Raw genomic sequence first — 25,063 nt, 5'->3', positions numbered from 1 at the left:
GAGCGGATACTCAAGGGTGGTTATTAAGCTTGGTGCGAAGACCGCGACATCCTTCTGCGGACAGTCAAAATTCCCACAATCCTGGAATTTCTGCAGGACGGATTACAGAAGGGGTTGTCCCTCAACTCCATCAAGGTTCAGGTGGCCACGTTGGCCTGCTTTGGAGCCAAAGTGGAAGGCACCTGCCTAGCATCTCATCCGGATGTCTCCCGCTTCCTGAGAGGGGTCAAGCAGATTCGACCACACCTAAAGTGGCTGGTATCACTATGGAACCTCAATCTAGTACTAGACTTCCTAGCGGGAGCCTCCTTAAGACCTATCCATGGTCTGTCCCTACGACTCCTAACCTTGAAGACGGCATTCCTAGTGGCAATATGTTCGGCCCGTCGCATCTCTGAACTTCAAGCACTATCCTGCCGAGAACCATTTCTCAGGTTCACACTGGGATCCATACAGCTACGCACGGTCCCCTCCTCCCTCCCAAAAGTGGTTTCTCACTTCCATCTAAACCAAACCATCTCGCTACCATCTCCAGACGAACACAAGGACTCGTAAGAATCTCGCCGTCTTCGCCGTCTTAACATCGACAGACTCCTAGTCAGATACCTAGAAAGGTCGGAATCCGTACGAAAGATGGATCACCTATTCGTCCTTCACAGCAGGAAGAAACAAGGGGAAGCGACCTCGCGGGCAACCATAGCCCACTGGATCAAAGAAGTAATCAAGGCGGTCTAAGTAGAGGCAGGCAAGCCTCCGCCTCCACAAGTCAAGGCCCATTCCACTAGAGCCCAGGCAGTGTCCTGGGCGGAAACTAGGATGCTGTCACCCGCTGAGATCTTTCGGGCGGCAACATGGTCCTCCATTCACACCTTCTCCAGGTTCTACCACCTGGATGTCCAGGCTCAGGACACAGCATTCGCAAGGGCAGTACTAAGTGGGCCATGGACAGCCTCCCACCCAGTTCGGAAGTAGATTTTGTACATCCCATTGGTTCTGAATCCATCTGCTACCCACTAGGAAATGGAGAAATTACTTACCTGATAATTTTGTTTTCCTTAGTGTAAACAGATGGACTCAGTATCCCGCCCACGGCTGCTTCCAAACACTGAACCTCGGGTGACAATCCCCGAGAGCAAGACAAACACGGGTAAGCCATACTTTCTGCTAATTAAGACACCCATAGTTACCGGGTGTCGACGTTTGTCGGTTGAGTGCACTGGCGGTCTCCAGCTATAAGCCACAAAAACCAGTTCACGTTAATCATGTTAATCAAAATTAATCAAATTATCCAGACACACATATATCCACAATTGCTTTTCAAAGAGAACACTGAAGAGCAGAGCTTCCTGCAGGGGTATATGTACTGGTGGTGATGACAGATTGAAATCTGACTCTGTCTCCAACTGCTATCAGGAGCACACTATACCCATTGGTCCTGAGTCCATCTGCCTGCACTAAGGAAAACAAAATTATCAGGTAAGTAATTTCTGCAGTGTGACTACTGATAAATCCAGGCCTGGTTACCACCCCTTCTGGGTGGAGATTTTTATAGCCAGACTGAATCCTTCCAGAAGACATGTGCAGTATTGCTGGTTTCTGTGCCTATTACAAAAAAAAAAACAAAAAACCAACCTGAAATATTTGTCCCGGAAAAATGTACTGAGCAGCAGCTGCTTCTGTTTCCAGCTAAATTTGGAAATGGCAGCCAGTTAGAGAGCAGCTGCTGCCCGTGTCCTCCAGTCAGAAAGCAGTCCACTCAGTCGCCACTTTCTGATTGGAAAGCAATTAACCTGCTGCGAGAACAGGAAACCCAGATCATACGTCGAAGGTTCTGCAAGCATTCTGTGGACTTGACAGGGGTCTAGGCTGGTACAAAGCCTGGGCTAGCTGGTGTAGAAAGTTGCTGTGATGTTTTTGTGCCAGTTCTTTGATTTGTTTATTCTTCTGAGATGTGCACACCTTTATCCCCTGAGATCAGTCCGGGTTGCAGCTTGTATGTTTGCATCTCGTGGGTTAAATGGAGCCAGCAGCTCGGTCTGGGCTTAGTACTCAAGGGGGGGGGGGAGAGGGGAGGATGGACACATTAAAAACTGTGCTTTTGGCACATGGATTCCACTTTAGACTTCAGCAAACATAACCATTGCAGTTCAATAACTGAGTTAATGGTTCTGGAAAGAGGCACCGTGAGAACAGCCGAGTGACAGACCTTTATGTAGAAGACCTGTTTTAAACGCCATTTCTAAAGCAAACACATGGAAGCTCCTTCAGGATGGTCGGCATTAGAGGATGCTGCTGAGCCCGTCTTGTATTTATTTCTCAGGCGGCGCTGCAGGATTTAGCCTGGAGACTGGCTGATGGCGTGATGCAGTGCTCCTTCAGAAGAAACCTTCGCCTCCCCGCTTACAAAAGACGGTTTGACCTTGACGCTGCTTACTACATATTTCTCGCGGACGGAGAATCCAATGATGGTAAAGTTCTCTTGTTCTGAAAGAGAATCCATTCAGAGTTTAGTGGGTATTTTGTTTTAAAATTTGGAGTCATTTGATTTTTCTCTTAAGATAATAGCATTAATTGTACAGATGGTTAATCAGGGAAGGGGATACAAAAAAAAAGCCTTTAAAAGAGTTTGAAGGATTTTGCCATGAGGCCTGCTGTTCTCGCTAAGCATCGGAAGATGCAAATAAACTAAATCCAGAGATATGCAGCATGGATCAAAAAGACAGCCCAAAATCCTCTGCTAGGTCACTCGTGATCCACTCTCCCCTTTCCCCCCACCACTTGTGGTCAGGAATGCCTTCGGTGGTCAAATGTTAGATATTTTACATGTATCTATTACAATAGGCATAGTAGGGGCAATATTCAAAGGTTTTTACGCAGGTGCAGGTGTAAATCTGCATTTTGGACATTGCCCCTCCCCCACCCTCTGTATGTGGGCGAGAGACTGCGGACAGTTTCACGGAAAGTGCATGCAGGGACTTTATTTTCAGATCTCCTTGCCTGCTTTTGATCCCACGCTTCGCTCGCCGTTCACGTTTTCAAGGCGTTTCCCTTTTGAAAGTGAGCTTGCAGTTTGTATCTGCGAGGCTCTGAGCACGGCAGGGAGACTGAAAATGGCCCTCAACACACATGGTGGCTGCACATTCAGTAAAGCTGTAGTCTTGTTCATTGTGGGATAAGGGATTTGATAAATGCATTTTGGAGACTAAAAGACAGAATGAGCCTGAAGAATGCAAGAGAGTAGAGGGAGAGCCAGGCTTGAAATCAGGCGCCAGGCCCTCTGTGTGACGCTCATTGGGGAAACGACCTCTGAAGTTCTGTGTCCAGTTCAGGAGGCCAGATCTCTAATGGAGGTGTTTAGAGGAGGGCTCCCAAAATGCTCCAAACAGTAGCCTGTACCCAAATCCCTATGAGGTGAGACTGAAGGGCCTATGTATGCATACTATAGAGAAGGGGGTGAGGAGGGTAGTAGGAAAGGGACTTTCCTACTACCCTCCTCACCCCCTTTTTGCAGTAGGAAAGGGACTTTCCTACTGCAAAATGCTTACTTCTGAGGTACTTGAAAGGAAACTGTAGAACCAACCGTCATGGTATTGGGTTGAAAAGGGGGGTAGATTGAGGAGCAGCATAAGGAAATATTACTTCCCAGAACAGGGGACAGCTTCTCAGTGCAGGTAGTGAAGGTAAAAATAATAGTGGCATTCATGAAAGCACAGGATGATGCCTAGCTGCAAGGAAGCGATGAAAGTAACGCCAGAAGTAATGTAGAGGAAGGGAACATGGATGGAGTTAGGTGCATCTTGAGGTATGTATTTATCGGTCATGGTTTTATATTTCTATGAATAAATTGTATATTGGGCACTAAGTAGTTTGGCATAACAGAAAATTACCCAGCAAAAGCCTACATGTCTTCACAGTTTGTATTCTGTAGTAGTAGAAGTTAAGATTTCCTTTGGTAATGTAGACCAAGTTTTCCTTTCCGTGTCTCTCTGCTCATCACGTGGATGCAGCCTTCTCATAGAGAATTCCTTGTATAGTTGGACATCACTGCTAAAGTTCCCCTCCTCTTTCTTTTTATTATTTTATTTTTTTAGGTCTGCTTTCCAGACATAATCACCAGCCCTTGATAACCAGCAGGAAATTCGATATCACAGCTTCCCCCGAAGACATCGGTGGATCCCGCTCTCCTCTGATTATAAAAGTTCATGGCAAGTTCTTCTCCTCGTGTTTTCCTAAGTCGCTGTCAGAATAGGGAAGGTTCGCTGGGCGTAATGGTGCAAATTTCCAGTGGTTGTATTGGTCCTGGAGAAAACATGATTACATTTTTATTTTTTTCCCAGGTGCTGATTTGGACCAATAGATATAAGAATTGTCTAAATTTAATGTGGATGAGCTTTGGAGAGCCCCGATGTAGGGCCAGGTCACTGAGGCTCTTATCCCATTCTCTTCCTATGGCGAACAAGTTAGAGTCGAGCCTGCAGGCTTTTGTAGAGGAGACTCCGTGTCCTTTTTGAAAGCTGACACACAACACTCTTTAGATCTTAAGTTGGTCCAATTAGTTATTAAAACCTTCACAGACTCCTAACATTAAGTAAATTATCTCTGAGCAGAGTTTACTTTTGTGACCAGAGTTAATAAAGAAAATATATAGTGATTTGAAATGTGTACTGCATTGTGGAGATGGGGCTTTAAAGTTGCTCCAGTTTCATCAGAAAACATTCTGCATTTGGAAAGGGCTGAACGGCTGGTGCTCTACGCCAAATCTATTTAAAGTTGCACTGTTACTTAGCATGCAGCTGCTGTAAGCGTTAAGGTTATACAGGAAAAGATATGTAAGAAGGCGTGCTTTGGTTGATGGTGAGGCAGAAGGCTCAGGCTGGCTCAGGCCCAGGATTAGGAAGCAGAGTGGCTTTTCTTTGCTCCCTGCTGTCTACTCTGGCTTCGCCCTTCTTTTCCTGTTCCCTGTAGAGACCAGGAGGGATGGAACAGGGAGTAGAGCAGTTTCTTTGCTCTGCCTCTTCCAGCCTCACCCCCTCCTCTCCAGTGCTGCAGCAGGAAGCAGAAGGCTGTTCTCTGATGAGTGAGATTCAGCACAGCTGGGAGACTGCAAATCTAATGTGGACTTGCTGTTCCACCAGGCTTTTGCCGCCCTAGACTCAGGCCTAGTGTGCCTGTTTGGGAAGTCCAGGCCTGCAGCCAGCTAATTGTTCTTTTGCCCAACTAGACTTAACCAGCTATATCATCCGGCTAGCTTTCAATGTCAGATTTAGCTAGTTTACTTAGCCGGCTTTCATAACTCCTCTGTTACCCCACAGGAGTGCCCCTAACTTATCCAACTAAATTCTAGCTGCTTACCTTATAAGCCGGCTAGAATTTAGGTGGATAAGTGCCCAAATATTCATTTAGCTGGCTAACGGCTTTTAAATATGGAGCTTCATGGGATTAACAATCCAGGGGCTAGATGCAGAGTAAGACTATATGCTTACATATGGTCTGTCTTTACACCTGTAACGTGTCGTGCCTTCTGCGGGGCTCAGCTGCAGAAGACTACTGTGGGGCTAATGCGACCATCCTGTGCTTGACTGTAACTGGGTTATTTATTTATTTTATTAGGCATATTGATGTTTGTTGCTTGGATGACCACAGTTAGCATCGGAGTTCTCGTTGCTCGTTTCTTCAAACCTGTCTGGCCTAACTCAAAGCTGTTTGGAGAGAAGGTTTGGTTTCAGGTGAGCAAATGAAAAAGCTTTTAAGTTAGTGATGAGAATGGTTCAATTCTTCAGAGGGACTGGACCAAAATATCATGTTCCAGCTTTCGGTGCGATCTTCTCATGTGTGTGATATCGCTCGCCAGTCACAGCACACCGTATGCTCAAAGAAGGGTGGGATGAGATCTCCCCATGCAGGTTATCTAGTTTGCTAGTGTCATACACAAAAGGGATTTGGTAACAGGTTGCATAAATTTCCCAGCAAATATGTGCATGAATTACACCAGTTTTCAAAGCAAACTTGACACATGTAAGGTTGCTTTGAAAATTATCCCATCAGAGCTAGCCATGTACAGCTATATCCACTGTTACTTCCAAAAGTGTACGTGAAAGTGTAAAGCTCTGCCCCGGGAATGCCTCCGCTCACTCCGGGTCAACTTAGGTACATATGGGTCATACAGCCCGTAAGGGTACCCGCAGGCCATTTGAGGGTAAAGCACTGTTTAACCTGTGGCAAGGCCTTTTAAAAATGACCTTCAAAATTCTGGGGCACTAGAGATCAGAAGATAAAATAGACTTCTGGGTACAATTAAAGCAAAAAAAAAACTGGGGCATAATATCAGAAATCCATTTTTAAAATTAAAACAGCCCATCTAGTGACTTGTCTTGAGAAATGTGGGCTGTGCGCTATTGCTTCACAAATCTACTTTTTTTGAAGGGGTGAATAAACGTGTGGACAAAGGTGAACCGGTAGATGTAGTGTATTTGGATTTTCAGAAGGCGTTCGACAAAGTCCCTCATGAGAGGCTTCTAAGAAAACTAAAAAGGCACGGAATAGGAGGCGATGTCCTTTTGTGGATTGCAAACTGGCTAAAAGACAGGAAACAGAGAGTAGGATTAAATGGTCAGTTTTCTCAGTGGAGGGGAGTGGGCAGTGGAGTGCCTCAGGGATCTGTACTTGGACCAGTACTTTTTAATATATTTATAAATAATCTGGAAAGGAATACGACGAGTGAGGTGATCAAATTTGCAGATGACACAAACTTATGCAGAGTAGTTAAATCTCAAGCGGATTGTGATAAATTGCAGGAGGACCTTGCGAGACTGGAAGATTGGGCATCGAAATGGCAGATGAAATTTAATGTGGATAAGTGCAAGATGATGCATATAGGGAAAAATAACCCTTGCTGTAGTTACATGATATTAGGTTCTATCTTAGGAGTTATCACCCAGGAAAGAGATCTAGGCGTCATAGTGGATAATACATTGAAATTGTTGGCTCAGTGTGCTGTGGTGATCAAAAAAGCAAACAATGTTAGGAATTATTAAGAAGTGAATAGAAAATAAAATGATGGATGTCATAATACTTCTGAATCGCTCCATGGTGAGACCGCATGTCTTATACTGTGTGCAGTTCTGGTCACCGTATCTCAAAAAAATTATAGCTGTGTTGGAGAAAGTGCAGAGAAGGGCAATCAAAATGATAAGGGGCACAGAACGGCTGCCCTATGAAGAAAGGCTAAAGGAGTTGAGGCTTTTCAGTTTAGAGAAGAGATGGCTGAGGGGGGATATGATAGAGGTCTACAAAATAATGAAAGGACATGAACAAGTTAATCTAAATCGGTTATTTACTCTCTCAGATAATAGAAGGACCAGGGGCACTCTATGAAGTTAGGAAGTATCTCATTTAAAACAAATCGAAGAAAATACTTTTTCACTCAGTGCATAGTTAAGCTCTGGAATTCATTGCCAGAGGTTGTGGTTATGGCAGTTAGTGTAACTGGGTTTAAAAAAGGTTTGGATAAGTTCCTAGAGGAAAAATCCATAAATTGCTATTACGGTAATTAATAAGCAATAGTAGCTTGTGATTTATCTAATGTTTGGGTACTTGCCAGGTACTTGTGACCTGGATTGGCCACTGTTGGAAACAGGATGCTGGGGTTGATGGACCCTTGGTCTGACCCAGTATGGCAGTTCGTATGTTCCAACAGTGCTAACTTTCAGGTACAGGAAAATATAATTAAAAATCCAGGAAAACCTTTGGAAGGTAGCATCATGTGAGTGCCTGCTTCAGCGTACACTTATCCTTTCAAGGAATCTTCACGAAAGAGGCTGAAGCCTCCAGGGAACGGAGCTGCGTTTCCTGTTTTACTCTGCTAAATATTTGACAGTTCTGTGCTTTTGTGGAGACAGATATGCTTCATAGATGTGTTTGAAATTAAAATCATCACACACTAACATCAGGGGGGACCTATTTAGTAAGCTGTGATGAGTTGGTAAACAGCGTAATCACAGGCTAAGGGGAAATAACAGGCAGAATTTGCGCCTGCTGATGCCTCCTCCTTAAATCAGGTGCAGGGCAGCCATGCTAATAAGCTGGGTCCCTTGCAAAACAGCTCATTGGCGTGGGAAAAATGAATCTTCACAAACTGCTACTACTGAGAAGTTAGCTACATCTAAAGAGGTAAATTTCCCCCAGGAGCATCACCTGGCTAAGATGCCTGGCGATGCTCCCGGGGCCACCATTTAAAGGGAGCTGCAAGGCCCTATATGAGTCCCCCCGGTGGTACCTGAGAAGTCCATGATTTCTCCTCTTCCTCATCCCTGCCTCCTGGGCACCATCTTGCAGAACGGTGCAGGCTGACCCCAGGCTCTCTACGACGACTCCTGTACTGAATTCCACTCCCTGGGAACGGAGGCATAAAGACGAGGGATGAGCTGCAATAAGGATCGCTGTACTCAGGGGTCAGAGGTAAATGGTGCAAAGCTGGAGAAATGATCGGATCTGGGTTATAAGCAGGCTTAACGTGGCGCCCATCTTCTTGCCATGCTTCTCAGGTGCATCGGATTCTGATGATTGCTACCGTGGCCATCACGAGCATTGCTTTTGTGCTTCCCTTCGTGTACAGGGGAGGCTGGAGCAGGGTAAGTACGTCTTCACTGATTCACTTCGCTTGTTAGGCTGTAAGATCAATATTTATTAAAGCTATGATTTAAAATCTAGGCTCTAGGGAAGTTATTTTAATGTTTTCCTAATGCAGGCAAAGGAAGATGTAATGTTATGAATATAACAAGCGGTGGTTAATCCATAAATATCCCTTGTTTTGGTGTGGTGTCTCTGTTGCAGACCTGGGTTTAGGGTGAGCTCGGTTACAGACCTGACTTTTTAAAGCGTGGGCTGGATTTTACAAAGGATTTATTCCCGTTCCCCAGGAACAGAACAGGAGAAAGTTCCAGACTCCATAAGGAGGGAGGCTTTCTCAGTCTCTAGTGGGGGATTGACCATGGTCCCTTCTAGAATCCTCCTTCAGCGCACTCCTCCCCTGTGAGAATTCATCTGAGAATCCCAAACCTCCTCCCACTGTTCAAAACATACTTCTGATGGTAAAACAGTGTCTCTTCTGCCTTCACCATCACTGGTGCTTGCCCTCCTATTGGTTTAGAGGAGGCTCACAGGCCTTTGGTCCTCTGGTGAGAGCCCTTTTGTCTCTAAAGCAGAGCTTTCCAAACTTTTCATGTTGGTGACACACTTTTTAGACAAACATAATTTCACGACACGGTAATTCAGTCTACTAGTAAACCAGAGGTTAAAGGTTAAACGAATGAAACATATTTCGACAATTTATGTATGTTTCCTTAAATATATACAGAAATAAAATGTTTCATGACACAACCTATCTCATGAAAACTTTAAATTTATATTAAAAATATATATTCCAAGATTCATGTTATTGTTATAATTTATGAGAAACAATAATAAAACAAATTGTCTGTCCCCCACACCCTCATCTCTCTCCTCCCCCTCAAGCACATGTCTGTCCCCCCAGCACGTTTGCCCCCCACTCACTCATCTCTCTCCCCCCAGCACATGTCTGGCCCCCACACTCATGTACCTCGTCTTTTTGATTGTTGCCAGTTAAGTGTTCACTCCCTTCCATGATCACCAGACACTGCTGCTTGCAGTCAGTACTCCTCATGGCCAGGCCTCATTGGCAGCAGCAGCCAATGCAAGGATGGCTGGGCTCGTTCCACCCACCAAGCCCCCCCAAAAAACGCGATTGACAGCAAAAATCACCCAATAATAAGCAACCCATAAACTGAAAAAAAAAAGTGAATCTCTAGAAAAAAAAAAAGCCCAAACTCGCATTAGAGTTGACCGGGCTTGTGCGACACACCTGCACACTGCAGGCGACACACTAACGTGTCCCGACACACAGTTTGGAAAGCTCTGCTCTAAAGGGTATCGGGCTTAAAAGTCTATTTCACTGCCATTTATAAGAAGGACCCTCTGGCAAGGGAGTACACTGGGAGGTGTCAGTTCTGAAATAAACTGCTTTGGGTGAAGCTGGGAGGCCCCACTAGAGTGTGGAAGAAACGCATCTTTGACTGCTTCCTCATGGCTGGGCTAAATAGTGTTCAGGCATCCAATGCAGAGCCTTCGGGTGGGAGGGACTGAGGGGGGTGGATGGCTTCTTACAAAGTGTGTTCTAGGACTGGGACAGTGACATCTGGTGGCCAGACCGGGAGGGACTGCCACGCAGGTTGTTCTAATCTGAACAGAGTGCAGCAGGAAAGCAGACATTGGCTCTGTGTCTGTATGGTGCACCTACTGCATGGGAGACCTGAGGACTGGCATGAATGAGGTGTTGAGGGAGCCCCTTCTGCCCTGGCTTGTTGCCAATTTTAAGTCAGAGTAGCGATTGGGAGCTTTCTAAATTCATTACTTGCCTTTTTGGACAACTGTTCACCTAAGGCAGAGTACAACCATTTTAAGTTTAAAAAAACACATTCAACTCAGATGAAGTAAATAAAAGCACAACAATGTAATGAACAAGCAGAGGGATACAGCTTAAGAAAATAAAGGTGCAACAATTTGGATAAGCAAAAGTACAAGCACATAAATAAGCAGACAACCAATGGAGACCCATCACTTAAATAAAGGGGTTGCAGCACTTTAAGTATACAAGGGAACAGCAGTATAATAGATCAACAAGGTGGGTCATGTAGCCAAGGGCCTCGAGGGTGCTGCTACCCTGACCTGATGGGAAGCGTGGAGAGAGAGAGAGACCTCATGTCGTGATTAGTAGAATCCCATTGTAAAGGGGTCGGGGCATACGCACAGTTTCCAAAGGCTGCCTTTATGTCCAGCAGTTATATTGGAGGGATAAGTGCAGGCATTGGTTTAAATTCTTGCTACCAGTTAATTTTATTTACCACTATTTTATTTAATTTGTACACTTTTTAATTGATTTATTAATTGTATTTAAGACCATAGACTTGTATTATGCTTTTTATGTTATTATTTTAGAGTTTTATGGTTACTTTTTATCCTTTGTTTTGGTATATTTTACTGGAACTTGGGTATGTTTGAAATGTTTGTAAATCGTTGTGACGGCTAGTCTAAACAACGGTACATAAAAGCCTAACAAATAAGTGATGGGGGGGACTGTGTATGTTAGTGGGCGCTGCAACTCTGGAGGAGGAATGTACATTTGAGGGAGGTGGGTATATATTTTTTCTCCTCCTGCTGTTTGTGTCTTTTTTTCAGTGTGTGCAGGTAAAGATGGTTTGTATGCAGAATTCCTGCCTGTGAACTTTTTTACCTGAGTAATTTATTGGCCCTGGGATTTTATTCATGTGAACTGTCTCCGCTTGTGTAGGTAAGAGGACACAGGTGGACCCAGTTGTCAGGCATTCCTACAATACATCACTGTAAAAAAGAAAACAAACAAAAAAAAAGCCTAAAAAGTGACAAACCATGGCAAATCATATTAGGAAGCAGTGAGCTCTGCAGGGATGAGTGGTAGGGTCCCCCGATGTGGAATTCCTTGCCAGCCAAATTATGGTTGACATCTGAGGTCATTTTACTTAGAAGGAATTTAAAGACCTTCCTATTTCTTGAAGCTTTTCCTTAGGGGTAGATCCATTATAATGTTTTAAAGTAATTCTTTTGCTAATTTGGATTTGGTGGTGTCAGATTAGGGTTGAACAATATGTTTATATCATATTTGTTTGCTTATAAAATGTTTTTATGAAATCTGCCTAGCACAGCTGGTCCATAACAGGTGCAATATACGTTTTTTTAAATGAAGTTCAACATGAGGGTTTATTAATATGGAAAGAAGTTGTGCCTTGATTTCAGCGAGCTGGCTTCCATCCTTACCTTGGCTGCATAGTGATGACGTTGGCGTTTCTTCAGCCTGTCTTTGCTGTCTTCAGACCCTCTCCGCATGCTCCCAGGTACAGCATTCGTTCATTGGAAAAGTGTTTCAGGGATTTTGGTACTGATGTAGATCTCCACTTACGGTTTACGAATGCTTCATCCCTAGTTAATTTGTAGCCAGAAAATAATTGTTGATGACATGGAAGGGGCTTTTTACATACACATTTTTAGATGGTTTATCAGCTTTTAATTTAAAAATATTAAATGTGGATAATCTTAATATTTTCAGGAGCAAAATTTGTCATCGGCATGGTGTTGCAAGAAAAAAACCCAACCCAAATTTAATTCTCCTGTATTTTTCTTATTCTTGGGTGTTGCCTTTTTAGTTTTGTCTGACTCCTCCACGCTTGAGTGTCACACGAAAACTAGACTAGAGAAAAAGTTGTCCTGAGTCTGGAATCATTATCGGCGGCTGGGAAATAAAATCCCACCTGAAACCTGTAATCCCTTTGCACTTATTAATTTCCAGGCTGGCTTCAAAAGAATATCTAGTAACTAAATGTATGTACAAAGGATTTGATGAGCAATTTGTGACTTTCTGGTCAACACATTTAAAATGAATAATAAACTAGAAACTCCACCCAGAACTACTCTGGTCTACTTTCAGGGATGAGTGTCCACAGTCCCGTGCCTATGCGTGGATATGAAAAGGAACAGGTCGTTCAGAATTCTCATGTCCCCCCGACATATCCTTTGGTTCTGGGTCGTTAGGGCAGCCAACAGAGAAGTTATTTGGGTGGGGGGAAGACACAAACACACACAACAGCGAAAGGAGCCTGTGTTGGGTATGTGCTTTGAGGAAGCTCTAGTGAACTGTTCTTTTGCTACAGTCCCAGTTCACTTCACTAATTTCACAGACTCCTTTCTCCAAGTTTGATGGCTGCCTTGGCCCACACACACCATGACTCTTGAGCTCTAAGCTCCTCCTCCTCTTCCTTACTGAAATAATGAAGCTTGCAACTAGCATGAAGACTTTAGGGAGCAGAGCAAAAAAAAACCACCCTAACATTCAGATTGTTTTAAAGAAAAATTTAGGAGGTAACTTTCTCTGCTCCAGCAATAATGCAAGTCTCTCTTGGGGTTGGATGTACTAAAGAGAATTTTTCAACCATCAGTTGGGCCCGTTAGATCAGCACTGGTTTGTGGGTTTCCCATGCTGACAAAAAACAGGAGCGGAATAGGTTTCAGAGACTGAACTTTGCCAAGTCAGGTTTTTGCTTTTTGTTGTAATCCCCCTCCTTGGCTGCAGACTTTGGTTTTACAGTGAGTCATAGGCAGTGAACCGGTCAGTTGTATACATCTGTAGCCCTGATGCCAGACATGTTTGTGTCACTGTCTAATCCTATGGGCATTATTTCTTTATGATGCAGAAGGCCACTCTTCAATTGGTTTCACTGGATTACTGGTACGGCTGCTCGAATAATAGCAGGTAAGTAACTGCATGGCCTCCATTGCACTTAGATTCCCTAATCATGGTTTGGAGTTCACATTGCACGGTGTTGAAACCCGCTTCCAAATAGCTCACCAATCTTGAAGAATTCCCTGCTTATTAAATCTGTTCTGAACCTAGAGGTCTAACGAGAGCATCTTCTTTCTATTATGGCTTTTATTTGCATGTGGCATCACCCAGTGAACAATGTTAACCTGTTGACCTCAGGGAATGAAAGAACGTACCCATGCTCGTTTCTGCCGGAAAGGGAAATGGCATCAATATCAGTTTTTACCCATTTGTCCAAAAGGTTTTCTTTTTTCTTTTTCGCTTGTGTAATCAAATAAATGACATCAATACATCTTAGAATTAGGAACTACTTTTCCACATTAGTTATCTTTTAGCTATTGGACTGCTCTGTTTTTATATTTATTTTTTAGTTTTTTAGAGATACAAGGTTTTGTTTTTTTTTTTTGCACTGTGGTTTTAGAAGTTTAAGCAGCATCTTCCTAATCTTAATTGGCCCTGAATGTACAGGCACTATAAGCACAGTTCCCCTGAGGTCTTTTATGAATGAGGTGGCATTAGCACAGCAAAGGTCGAGAGCTGTGCAAAATTCTCGGTTTGAGAAAACATTTCTCTTTCTGTGACTTTTCTTGCCGTAGAAATTAATGGGACATTTTTGTTGAAAATAGGAAAAATTGCTCCTTTTGCCTTTTTTCACAACTCCCCCCCCCACTTTTTAAAAAATTTTTTTATTAGCAAGTAAATACTGCAAAACGTGCAATATCCAGCATTTTTCAACATTGTGCAGAAATTCCCCCATGAAAGTTTATCACAAAGTTCTCACAAATCTACTGCTTTTTGTGCAATATTTTAACAAGGTTTTCTCAAGATGAAAATTATATTTTGTGCACACAATTGCTAATATTCCTACATATGAAAAATGTGTGAATGTGAACAGCAAGAGATGCAGCCAGATGTGGCTTTTGATGGTCAGCGTGCACTAGCATTTATTAATAAGGCAGCATGTAAAATAGCTGGGCAGCCACTGAAATAAATGGACTTCATCCAGTTATCCCCACTGGGGTAAGACTTTCACGTGGGATGGGATGGGATCCTACCAAAGCAAATGGAGGCTGTGTGATTGTCCGAGGGAGAATACTGCTGTCCATTCCTTTAGATAACTTTAATCTTCTTTATAACTGACATTTTGCTGCTTGGTTTATTGTTGTCACATTCACTTCTATTATGTGAATTTTCCTTCGATTGAATGATGATTATATGTCCTTAAGTCTCCAGAGCCTTTGAATGTCATGCATCTTCTGATAGCATTTAAGGATTCATAAACGCTGATCATCTAAACATGGCATTTGTAATATCTTCAGTATATTTATCTTAAATGCTAAACTTTGATTGAAAATTTGATCTAGAAATATTGGATAATCTAAGAGCAATCCTTTTCCATTCAAAAGAAATTTGTTGTCAATCCATTTCCTTGGAGAACTTCAGTCCCGATTTATGCATCGTCTTTAGGACGTTGCACATAGGGAGGTGGATATTCAAAAGCCACTTAGCTGGATAAGTAGCGACCACTGAATATCCGGTTGTATTTGGCTGCCACTTAGATGGATAGGTCACTTATCTGGCTAAGCTTTTAGCTGGATAACTTGTGGGTGGGCAATGGGCATAACAGGTGGCGCTACTTAGATGGATAAATTATCCAGTTAAGTGGTGATATTCAGACTTAGCTGGTTAAGTTACCATCTAACGGGCTGATACAGCACAGAGTGCACTGTTAGCCAGCATTTGGAGGCGTGTTTTGGATGCGCTAGGTTTACCCCTTATTCAGTAAGGGGTAATAGCGCGTCCAAAACGCACGTCCACCCCCCCCCCTCCGAACTTAATAGCGCCTGCAACATGCAAATGCATGTTGATGGCCCTATTAGGTATTCCCACGCGATTCAGAAAGCAAAATGTGCAGCCAAGCCGCACATTTTGCTTTCAGAAATTAGCGCCTACCCAAGGGTAGGCGCTAGTTTCTGCCGGCACCGAGAAAGTGCACAGAAAAGCAGTAAAAACTGCTTTTCTGTGCACCCTCCGACTTAATATCATGATGCTAGTTTAAAAAAGTAAAAAAAAAATCTAAAATGGGCCCGCGGCTGGCAGGTCGAAAACCCGGCGCTTAATTTTCCGAACCCGTGGCTGTCAGCGGGCTCGAGAACCAACGCAGGCAAAATTGAGCGGCTGTCAAACTCACTGACAGCCGCCGCTTCTGTCAAAAAAGAGGCGCTAGGGACGCGCTAGTGTCCCTAGTGCCTCTTTTTACCGCCAACCCTAATTAAAATAAATTAAAATACTGAATCGCGCACACAGGAGAGCGGGCACTCACCCGCTCTCCCGTGATTTTACTGTATCGGCCCGTTAGTTAGATCTGCTCAATAGACGGGTAAGACTTATCCGGCTATTTAGAGATTTATCTAGAGATATTCAGCTGCATAACTGCCAAATATCCTGTCTAAGTTAGCCAACTATGTTTTGAGTATCTACCCCAAGATGATTTTCTGTTGAGCCTTGCTCTCTACCTTATAGTGACCCATGATGATGTAAGAGCTGAAACCTCATCCATAATCCAGTTATTTTATGGCATATGGGGTTAAGTGGATTGAGATCTCATTTGGGTTAAAACAAAATAACGTTGGGGGTAGAAATAAGTCCCTGATCATATCTCAGTTCCCTGAGTTCAGATATGCCCATTGAAACAGAATGTTTTTCAGAATGTGTCTGTAATTCTTTTCCACTGAAGCTCAGGAAGTGGAAACATCCACACCATTCCTGTCCTTCTGAACCCTATGCTAGAGGTGGGTGAGCTTTCTGGCCTGGGGGCCACATTGGAGGGTGGAGCTGATCCCAGGAACCAAATGAACAGCTGGCAGGTGTATGTGTGTGTGTGTGTGCGTGCGCGCGTGTGCGTGCGCGTGTGTGTGTGTGTGTGTGTGTGTGTGTGTGATTTTAGCCCCACCCCTTTCAGCTGCTCTCATTGCTGGACTTTTCCTGGGCCCTGCAGCCTTCACCCCTGTGATTCCCACCTATACCAGGATCCAGCTTGCTGTCACGGACCAGACTCCAAATCTCCCCAGTAATACCCCAGGTTCTTCATACTTGCGATGGTAATCTACCAGGACCCAGCTCGCTGCAGGCCCAACCCTTTCTGTGCCCCATGGCCTTCACCCCAGCAACACTTACCTCTGCTGGACCTGACTTTCTGCTGCAGGCCCAAATTCAGCCCGCTGCCAGATGCTTTGTGAGTTATGTGGCCTTTACTACCACTGCTTGTGGGCTGAATGGAAAGGTGGCAGGGGTTAAATGTGATCTGTGGGCTTGTTTGCCCACCTTTGCCCTGTGCCCTCCAGATCCAACTGACAGACTGATCCTCCTTTTGTTTGTTTTCCCGACTGAGCTATAGAATATTTAAGCAGCTCTTGAAGTGTCGCGTTAATACTGGGCTGTCAGCAGTGGCCTGCATAATTAAGGCAGCAGGAGAGGAAAAGTTCTAGCAAAATACATTTGCAAGGCGGGTGTTTGAATTGGGTAGATTATGACATTACTTCTGATGCCCCATGCACAAGGTTATTCAGCTCTTCACCACACCTGAATCTTCCATATTATTTAACAAGTTACTTTTCCTAACCTTAAATTGCAATGCTTTCTTTTAATGACAAGTGGCAGCGATGTTCCTGGGAATGGATGTGCAAGCTCTAAACCTCCCAGATCCTTGGGACACATACACGCTAATTGGATTTGTATTGTGGCACGTTGGCATAGATGTTCTTCTGGAGCTCCACAGCTATTGCCTTATTCGGAAAGGTATGAATCATTTACACCTACTGGACAAAACAAGCTCTTCCCTCTATGAGCTGCAGCTATAACCTTTGGCTGCAGATGGTTGGAATTGTTTCCTGGTTATCAGCATTTCAGTACTGTAAACTCTTCGATGCAGAGTTGTCTATGCATATTCCAGCGGAGATCTTTTGTTGTCCACCTTTCTCAGTGATTGCTTCATCTTGTGTTTTTGGGAGTGAATAGGAATCTACTTGATTGTTTGGAAAGTGACCAAAGATGGTTTGCCTAAAGGTTTCCCACCCTTGCTCAACCACTAACTGCTTCACATTGTATTGCAGAGAGAACTCTTATGGTGTCTCTTGTCTGCTCATTGCTGCCAGTTTTTGCATGAAACATTAACAGTGGCTACATAACCTTCCTCTCCTCTTAGTCCCTTGATCTTGCACCAAGCCATATGTATTCATTCACAGTAGACTTAACACAATTATTCTCAATGCCAGGTTTAATCATTTAGTACCTGTAGGCAGTGTTGGTGTGAGGATTGCATTGCCCTTCCTTCCCCACCCTCCCACAGGCCTTGGTCCTCCCAACCAATTTGATTTCCCCCATTTCTTCTAGCCGGACCTCTGATACTTTTCTCTTCTGCCACCGCCCTCCCCTACACCATAGACCTTAAGCAGAGTGGGGCGGGATTGGAGGTTTGCAGGGGAGAAGAATTTTGCCAGCCTAGGCACAGGCCTGATTTGTTCTGGGGCAAATGTTAAACTAATATCTCTTGTCCAACAGTAAAATTGACTGGTTTCAAGCATACGTACAGTGCTTTACTTCAGCTGGAGGAAGAGAAACTGCTAGAATCAGCAGTAGTGTAGATCCCACTACATTCATTTTTTAACAGCTATCAAAGCTAAAATCAATGAAATGGTGACTTAAGGTTTGATTTTACTGCTCATAGTAAATGGCTGAATGATTTCTTCCTAACAGCAGAGAGGATGGAAGAAGACAGTGTTGCAATTCTGCATTCAGTGTCAGCAGTGGAGACAAAGGTACCGCTAATTAACTTGTTTGTTTTTTGTTTTCAATGTGCTAAACCGGGCTACATTTGAGGAGCAGTCTGAACCTCCTGCTTATTTTCTTGCAGGGCCTTACCTTTAAAAAGGTTGTCTTAACCGTCTATATCTGTGGCAATGTCGCTTTCCTCGTTACATTCCTGGCAGCCATCAACCAAATCTGAACAGTCCCAGCGGAGGTGAAGCTGGGGCGATGGCAGAATGCATTGTTTACAGCTCAATCCTCGGACTGAAGCTTTCCTCGAGGAAATCAAAAGGACAAAGGCTCACGCCATCCAGGACTCCCAAAGTAACTCATGAAGTTTGTTGGGATTTCCTCCTGTCCCATCTGCAATGTGGAAATATGTTCCTTTTTTACATTTTGGGGAGGTGACTCTAACAGCTGGCAGTTTCCTGCTGCACCATTGGGCTTCCGGCTCAGTTGGTGCCAGGGCTGGGATTCGGTGCCCCCAGCCTTCAGTGGCAGCTCCCTCCACAGACTCTCCCTGCCTTATATTCCCTCCCAGCTTACTGTGGTTCCATTGTTGTAATGACAGTTGAGTGGGTGCCCCAGGGTGATCCAGAGAGTGGGGAATTGAACCTTGGGGGTCTGTGCATGGAAGAGCTGGGTATTGCCACTGAACCAGCTCATCAACCAAATTCTGATGACACTTTTTTTTTTTCTCTTTTTAAACATTTTTTTTAAAATGTTTGTCCCCCAAGTGGCATGCGTGCCTGTGCAGGTCAGATAATCCTCGCTGTCCTGAGAGCTGGAGGGACGACTCCTCCTGGACCTTCCCTGTGTACCGGCACCTATCCTTCTCTCCCTCCCCGGACCGGGGGGGCTTCTGAGCCAAGATCACCTGGGAAAACAGTTGATTTTGCTCTCTTGACTGAATCCTAAGATTTGTTTTTCTTAAGCTTTTTGTACTGCAGTGGTAAATTGTAGACCCTTAATGATTGTTACCAAGTACTCTATAAATGTATTTATTTGTATTGCAGTGCAAAAGTCGCATTTTCTGCTCTGAGAGCAGATGAGCAGGGACCGTGTTCCCAAGACTGAGTGCATCAATGATTAACAAACACATGAGCTATTTGCTATGGTTTGCACAGTTTATTAGGCAATAAAGGGAATAAACTGCTGATTCTATCAAATGCAAGCTAAAACCAATGAGAAAACAGTTGAATTTGAAAAGTACACTGCAAGATTTATTGTGTTCTGTCAGAAAGCAGCTGGCTGACAAATATAGTAAACTGCACTGTGAAAAGTTAGATGCTTTCTGGGACACAGTGTTGGCAACTATTCGACAGTGTACTGGAATAATGATACCAAAAGCTGGCAGGATGCTTTTGCTTGGAGAAGGCGGTGTGGTGTGTCTGCCATTGGATGCAAGGCAGGGGAAAAGGTTTGTGCAGCTGGCTCTACAGTTAGCATGCAGATGCGTATTGGCTGTTTGGGTAGAAGAGATAAGAACATAAGAAATTGCCATGCTGGGTCAGACCAAGGGTCCATCAAGCCCAGCATCCTGATTCCAACAATGGCCAATCCAGGCCACAAGAACCTGGCAATTACCCAAACACTAAGAAGAACCCATGCTACTGATGCAATTAATAGCAGTGGCTATTCCCTAAGTATAATTGATTAATAGCCATTAATGGACTTCTCCTCCAAGAACTTATCCAAACCTTTTTTGAACCCAGCTACACTAACTGCACTAACCACATCCTCTGGCAACAAATTCCAGAGCTTTATTGTGCGTTGAGTGAAAAGAATTTTCTCCGATTAGTCTTAAATGCGCTACTTGCTAACTTCATGGAATGCCCCCTAGTCCTTCTATTATTCGAAAGTGTAAATAACCGAGTCACATCTACTTGTTCAAGACCTCTCATGATCTTAAAGACCTCTATCATATCCCCCCTCAGCCGTCTCTTCTCCAAGCTGAACAGCCCTAACCTCTTCAGCCTTTCCTCATAGGAGAGCTGTTCCATCTCTTTTATCATTTTGGTTGCCCTTCTCTGTACCTTCTCCATCACAACTATATCTTTTTTGAGATGCAACCACCAGAATTGTACACAGTATTCAAGGTGCGGTCTCACCATGGAGCGATACAGAGCATTATGACATCTTCCATTTTATTAACCATTCCCTTCCTAATAATTCCTAACATTCTGTTTACTTTTTTGACTGCTGCAACACACTGAGCTGACAATTTTAAAGTATTATCCACTATGATGCCTAGATCTTTTTCCTGGGTGGTAGCTCCTAATATGGAACCTAACATCGTGTAACTACAGCAAGGGTTATTTTTCCCTATATGCAACACCTTGCACTTGTCCACAGTAAATTTCATCTGCCATTTGGATGCCCAATCTTCCAGTCTTGCAAGGTCCTCCTGTAATGTATCACAGTTTGCTTGTGATTTAACTATGAATAATTTTGTATCATCCGCAAATTTGATAACCTCACTTGTCGTATTCCTTTCAAGATCATTTATATATATATATATATATATATATATATATATATATATATATATATATCTTGAAAAGCACCGGTCCAAGTACAGATCCCTGAGGCACTCCACTGTTTACCCTTTTCCACTGAGAAAATTGACCTACTCTGTTTCCTCTCTTTTAACCAGTTTGTAATCCATGAAAGGACATCGCCTCCTATCCCATGACTTTTTAGTTTTCGTAGAAGCCTCTCATGAGGGACTTTGTCAAATGCCTTCTGAAAATCCAAATACACTACATCTACCGGTTCACCTTTATCCACATGTTTATTAACCCCTTCAAAAAAAATGAAGCAGATTTGTTTGGCAAGACTTCCCTTGGGTAAATCCTTGTTGACTGTGTCCCATTAAATCATGTCTTTCTATATGCTCTACGATTTTGATCTTGAGAATAGTTTCCACTATTTTTCCCGGCACTGAAGTCAGGCTCACTGGTCTATAGATGGTGCCTACATTTGACTCCTGGCTACATAAAATGGTTTTGGTGATGCAAATGGAATGGCTGGACTCAAAATCTGGCAAATGCAGGGCGGAAGAGTCACATTGTGCTGCATGGGAGTCCTTTTCTGAGCAACTGCCACAGGATATTAAGAATGGACTTGTGAATATGGGGTATTCTACCAAATGGCAGGGGATTTAAAGGATAACCGGAGTAATTGTTTTTAATGGTCTTTGCTAGCTCACGGAATGTTTATGGGGGGCTTATGATGCCCTTTGGATGGTTATTGGTGTTTTTGTTTCCTTATTTTATGCTGATAATGGAAAAGTGTGTGTGTGTGTGTGTGTGGGGGGGGGTATTCTGAATGCATAACAAATGAGTGTAGTATAAATGGGGAGGAAGATGATGTAGGTGAGGAATAAAAGAAGGGGAAAATAGAAAAGAAGGGGGTGGCAGACTTTATGCAAACATTATGTTATCAGTTCTTGGGTCTTAGACTATGTTTATCTTATGCTGCCTCTGAGCATTTAATTTTTGTCCATGGAGTTTTGCTCTAGGTGTAGGTGTGTATGTTTCAAATGTTTTGTTAGATATTTTGTTTGCACAGATACGTCTTTCCAATAAAAATTATTTTGAAAAAAAAACAAACAGTAAAATTTGAACAAACAAGACATTCTAATGATATTTTTAATATAGGGAAACCGCTAATGATTTAGCAGGCTGGCTGCTGCTTGGCATGGAGGACAGACATGTGCCAGCCAGTCCGGAATACAGACAGACAGCAGCTGCTGCTGCATCGTGCGCTGCTTCGCGCACTCAGTCGCTTCCAAGCGGCGGCTGGATCTCGGACTGCTTTTTCTGAATTTCTGTTTGATTTAACAGTAATAATGACTGTGGAAAGGCCCCGGTTATGGCAGTTACATCCTCCTGACTTGGCAATAAATTTCTTAGTTTTGTCACTATCTTTATTTTATTGTTAATTCTTGCCTATATTTTGCCAGCATTTTATTTTCCAGCAGGAGACTCCTGTTCTTCTATTGATATGGTGCACAGAGATGAATGACGTGTAGTTTTCTGTTTGATTTTAGCGCTAATTGTGTAATTTCTGTAGCCCTGTTTTACTCTGCAGGGTCTGAATACCATCAGAGTTTGTAAACCTTAATTTCTAACACCGTGATTCCATTTTTAGGCTGTCCAGTGAAGGGTAAACATCTCCTACCACTTCTGGCAGGAGTCAGTAGCTGCATGACCACATGGATGTTTCTTCACAAGGATTTTACTACATGGATGAGACAGATATTAAAAAAAAAAACATTTAACAACTAATATTCAGACATTTCCAAGTTAATTCCACAGAAAGAAAAATGCCTTCACTGCACATCCACCATTACTCACCATAGACGACATACTTAGATCCTTTTACCCCACTCTTTTGAATGATAGGGCAGACTGTCCATTCTGAGGAAATTCCAAAAAGCAAGGCACAGTAGTGAGCACCATCTCTTGCCAAGTACGGATATAGTTAGCATCATTCAAACTGATTGGTCTCAAAGGGCTTCTAGTGAAAACCTATTCATTTTGGTATTTTAAATGGTGAGATGTTCTAGGTTCCTTCAGTGTCTCCCAAATCTCTCTAATTTCAGGCTGACTAGAGATTTTAGGTCCCAGATGGAGCTTCTTTACGCAGCAGGTGTCTGGCTGGTTCAGCACGCTGAATTACTTCTAGCCACATAGCTTCTTCAGAAAGTTTTAAGGCTGTGGCCCCACTGGTGTCATCTCTCCCGTTCTCCTCCTCTCAGAATATCTCAACTTAATCTTCCACTGGTCCTTCAGTGATTACTTTACTTTATCACGTTCTCTTCTTTCTAGCAGCTCCTCCCTTCACCAGGAAGAGACTGTTGCTCTACTGTGGCTGCTTTGCGTTCTCAGGTGCCCCATCCCTGTGCTGCTCCTCTCCTGGTCTCTCCTACGGGGCAGTTATACTCTCAGCCAAAGAACTGGAGAGCACTGCTCGTGCTTTAGGATTAGGAATCAGAATCAGTCACAGGGCCACGTTTTACATGCCACGTATTTTTACAAGTAACAGAATTGTGGATAAAGCAAAATATAAGGTTTTAAAATAAATAAGCGTGAAATGTGAGGCTAGGGTTACTCCTCAGTAAGAGCTGCAAGGAATTTATATAAATACACTGTGCTCTTCTGGGCCATTCCTCATTACTTGTGAAATAAAGACCTGCTCACTGTTGGATTTCAGCTCATTGTTTACTGCATATGTGAAATCACTTTTATATAACGAGGATATTTTGGCCCTATAGCGTTCTTAACTCTGCAGTGAAGCCTATTGTTTGCATACCTCAATACTTTTTTTTATATAAAATATTGTAAGGCATTCCTGCAGCTAAAATAATTCTAGCCATTTCCTAAAACCTGCCAAGAATCTGTGCAAGCTGCTAATTTTACCTTCTAAATTTAATGATGAAATTTGTGAAAACTTTGCCTTGCATGTGGCTTGTGTCTTACGTTTTTCCAATTTACTCAGCCTAGAGGTTGCTTCTCTTTTTGGTGGCTGGCGTTTTCCCATTTGTGTAGGATGCTTATCCACTACTTTACAAATGCACTTACACTTTGGCAGGGTAATTTTAATTTCATCAGAAGAGTTAAATGCAAGATTTATGTTGTGCCTTGGAGAAGTTTAAGGAAGAACTTTTGTCACTTTCTTGTAAAAGATGACCATGGGTTATAACAGCTTTCAGAAGAGTTCTTTGTTTGAAGAGAACAGATCTGTTCTGGGCTGCCAGCAGTTGTACCAGTAGGTATAATAATGATGTTGTGATGGCGTAACAAACAGGAAAGCATGGCTGGAGATGGCAAGTCTTGAGTGAAGCTATGTCAGTTGGTAGAATACCAGGGTCCACATGTCACAGTAGATGAACAGTTGTTTTCAGTGAAGTTAGATGCTGGTTTTTGCAGTTCATGGCTTCTAAGCCAGATAAGTACAGCCAGAAATTCTGGTTTGCTGTGGACAATGATTCTAAATATCTTCTGAATGTTTTTCTCTACCTTGGAAAAGATGACCGTAAAGCAGATGATCAATGCCTAGCTGAGTGTTATGAAACTTATAGAGTCGCTGGCAAAAAAAGATGAACATGTTACTTGCGATAATTTCCTTACCTCACGGAGTCTTGCAGAAAATCTTTAGTTGGTACAGTGAATCGTGCAAGAAGACTACCTATTTTAATTTGTATTATAAATAATCATTTTGTTTCAATTCTAGAGCCTAAAATGTAGATGCATATTTTCATGCATGCAGCAATTTAAGGTAAAATTCTTTGCTGGCAGTTTTATTAATTCAACTTTTTTGTGTCTCCCCTTGACCTGGGAAATTTTATATAGGACTGTTGCAATAAGCGTGTGTTTGTCTTGTCACCACTTGTGCCCTCTGATATTAATTGCAAGGATAAAATGACAATGCACTATTCTGCCACCATGAGTTGGGTTTTATTGCTTTTTTTATCCTTGGCATTTTACACTTGAGAAAATTTCCTTAATGCTCTTCCCATTTGTAAAACATCTTTAGTGGAATACCATTCCAGTTGTGCATTTTTGTTCTACTTCCACTTCACACTACTTTACTTTTTTTTTTTTTTTTTTTTTTACCTTTCACTGATGAAAATAGTGTTTTGTCTGTACCTAAATGGTGCTGTCTTTTGCTGCTGTAAAAAAAAAAAAAAGGTTTAAATAGATTTTTTTCAGCTGAACCACTGTGAGATTATTTCAAGTAAAAATATATCTTGAGGAAAAATCACAAATGTTTTCTAAATTTGCTATAAAGACCGTGTTCTGATTTCTTCCAATAAAAACACAT

The 25,063-nt window shown here is 42.9% G+C and overlaps 1 protein-coding gene across 5 annotated transcripts in view; it reads left to right on the top strand.

The window, feature by feature from the left end:
* LOC115100050 (putative ferric-chelate reductase 1) overlaps window positions 1–19,825 on the top strand; it is a 59,513-nt gene extending 39,688 nt beyond the window's left edge. For all 5 annotated transcript variants that reach the window (XM_029618217.1, XM_029618218.1, XM_029618216.1 and 2 more), the window contains 9 exons: window positions 2,321–2,468; window positions 4,092–4,205; window positions 5,611–5,726; window positions 8,544–8,630; window positions 11,848–11,945; window positions 13,299–13,357; window positions 17,081–17,224; window positions 18,182–18,243; window positions 18,339–19,825. In XM_029618217.1, coding sequence (XP_029474077.1) covers window positions 2,321–2,468; window positions 4,092–4,205; window positions 5,611–5,726; window positions 8,544–8,630; window positions 11,848–11,945; window positions 13,299–13,357; window positions 17,081–17,224; window positions 18,182–18,243; window positions 18,339–18,431 — 921 coding nt within the window. In that variant the 3' untranslated portion in view covers window positions 18,432–19,825. The remainder of the gene's footprint in view (window positions 1–2,320; window positions 2,469–4,091; window positions 4,206–5,610; window positions 5,727–8,543; window positions 8,631–11,847; window positions 11,946–13,298; window positions 13,358–17,080; window positions 17,225–18,181; window positions 18,244–18,338) is intronic.
* The last annotated feature ends 5,238 nt before the right edge of the window (window positions 19,826–25,063 follow it).

The sequence above is a fragment of the Rhinatrema bivittatum genome, chromosome 10, assembly GCF_901001135.1.
Source record: "Rhinatrema bivittatum chromosome 10, aRhiBiv1.1, whole genome shotgun sequence".
In the NCBI taxonomy this organism is placed as follows: domain Eukaryota; kingdom Metazoa; phylum Chordata; class Amphibia; order Gymnophiona; family Rhinatrematidae; genus Rhinatrema; species Rhinatrema bivittatum.
This window is presented reverse-complemented; position numbering and strand designations above follow the sequence as displayed.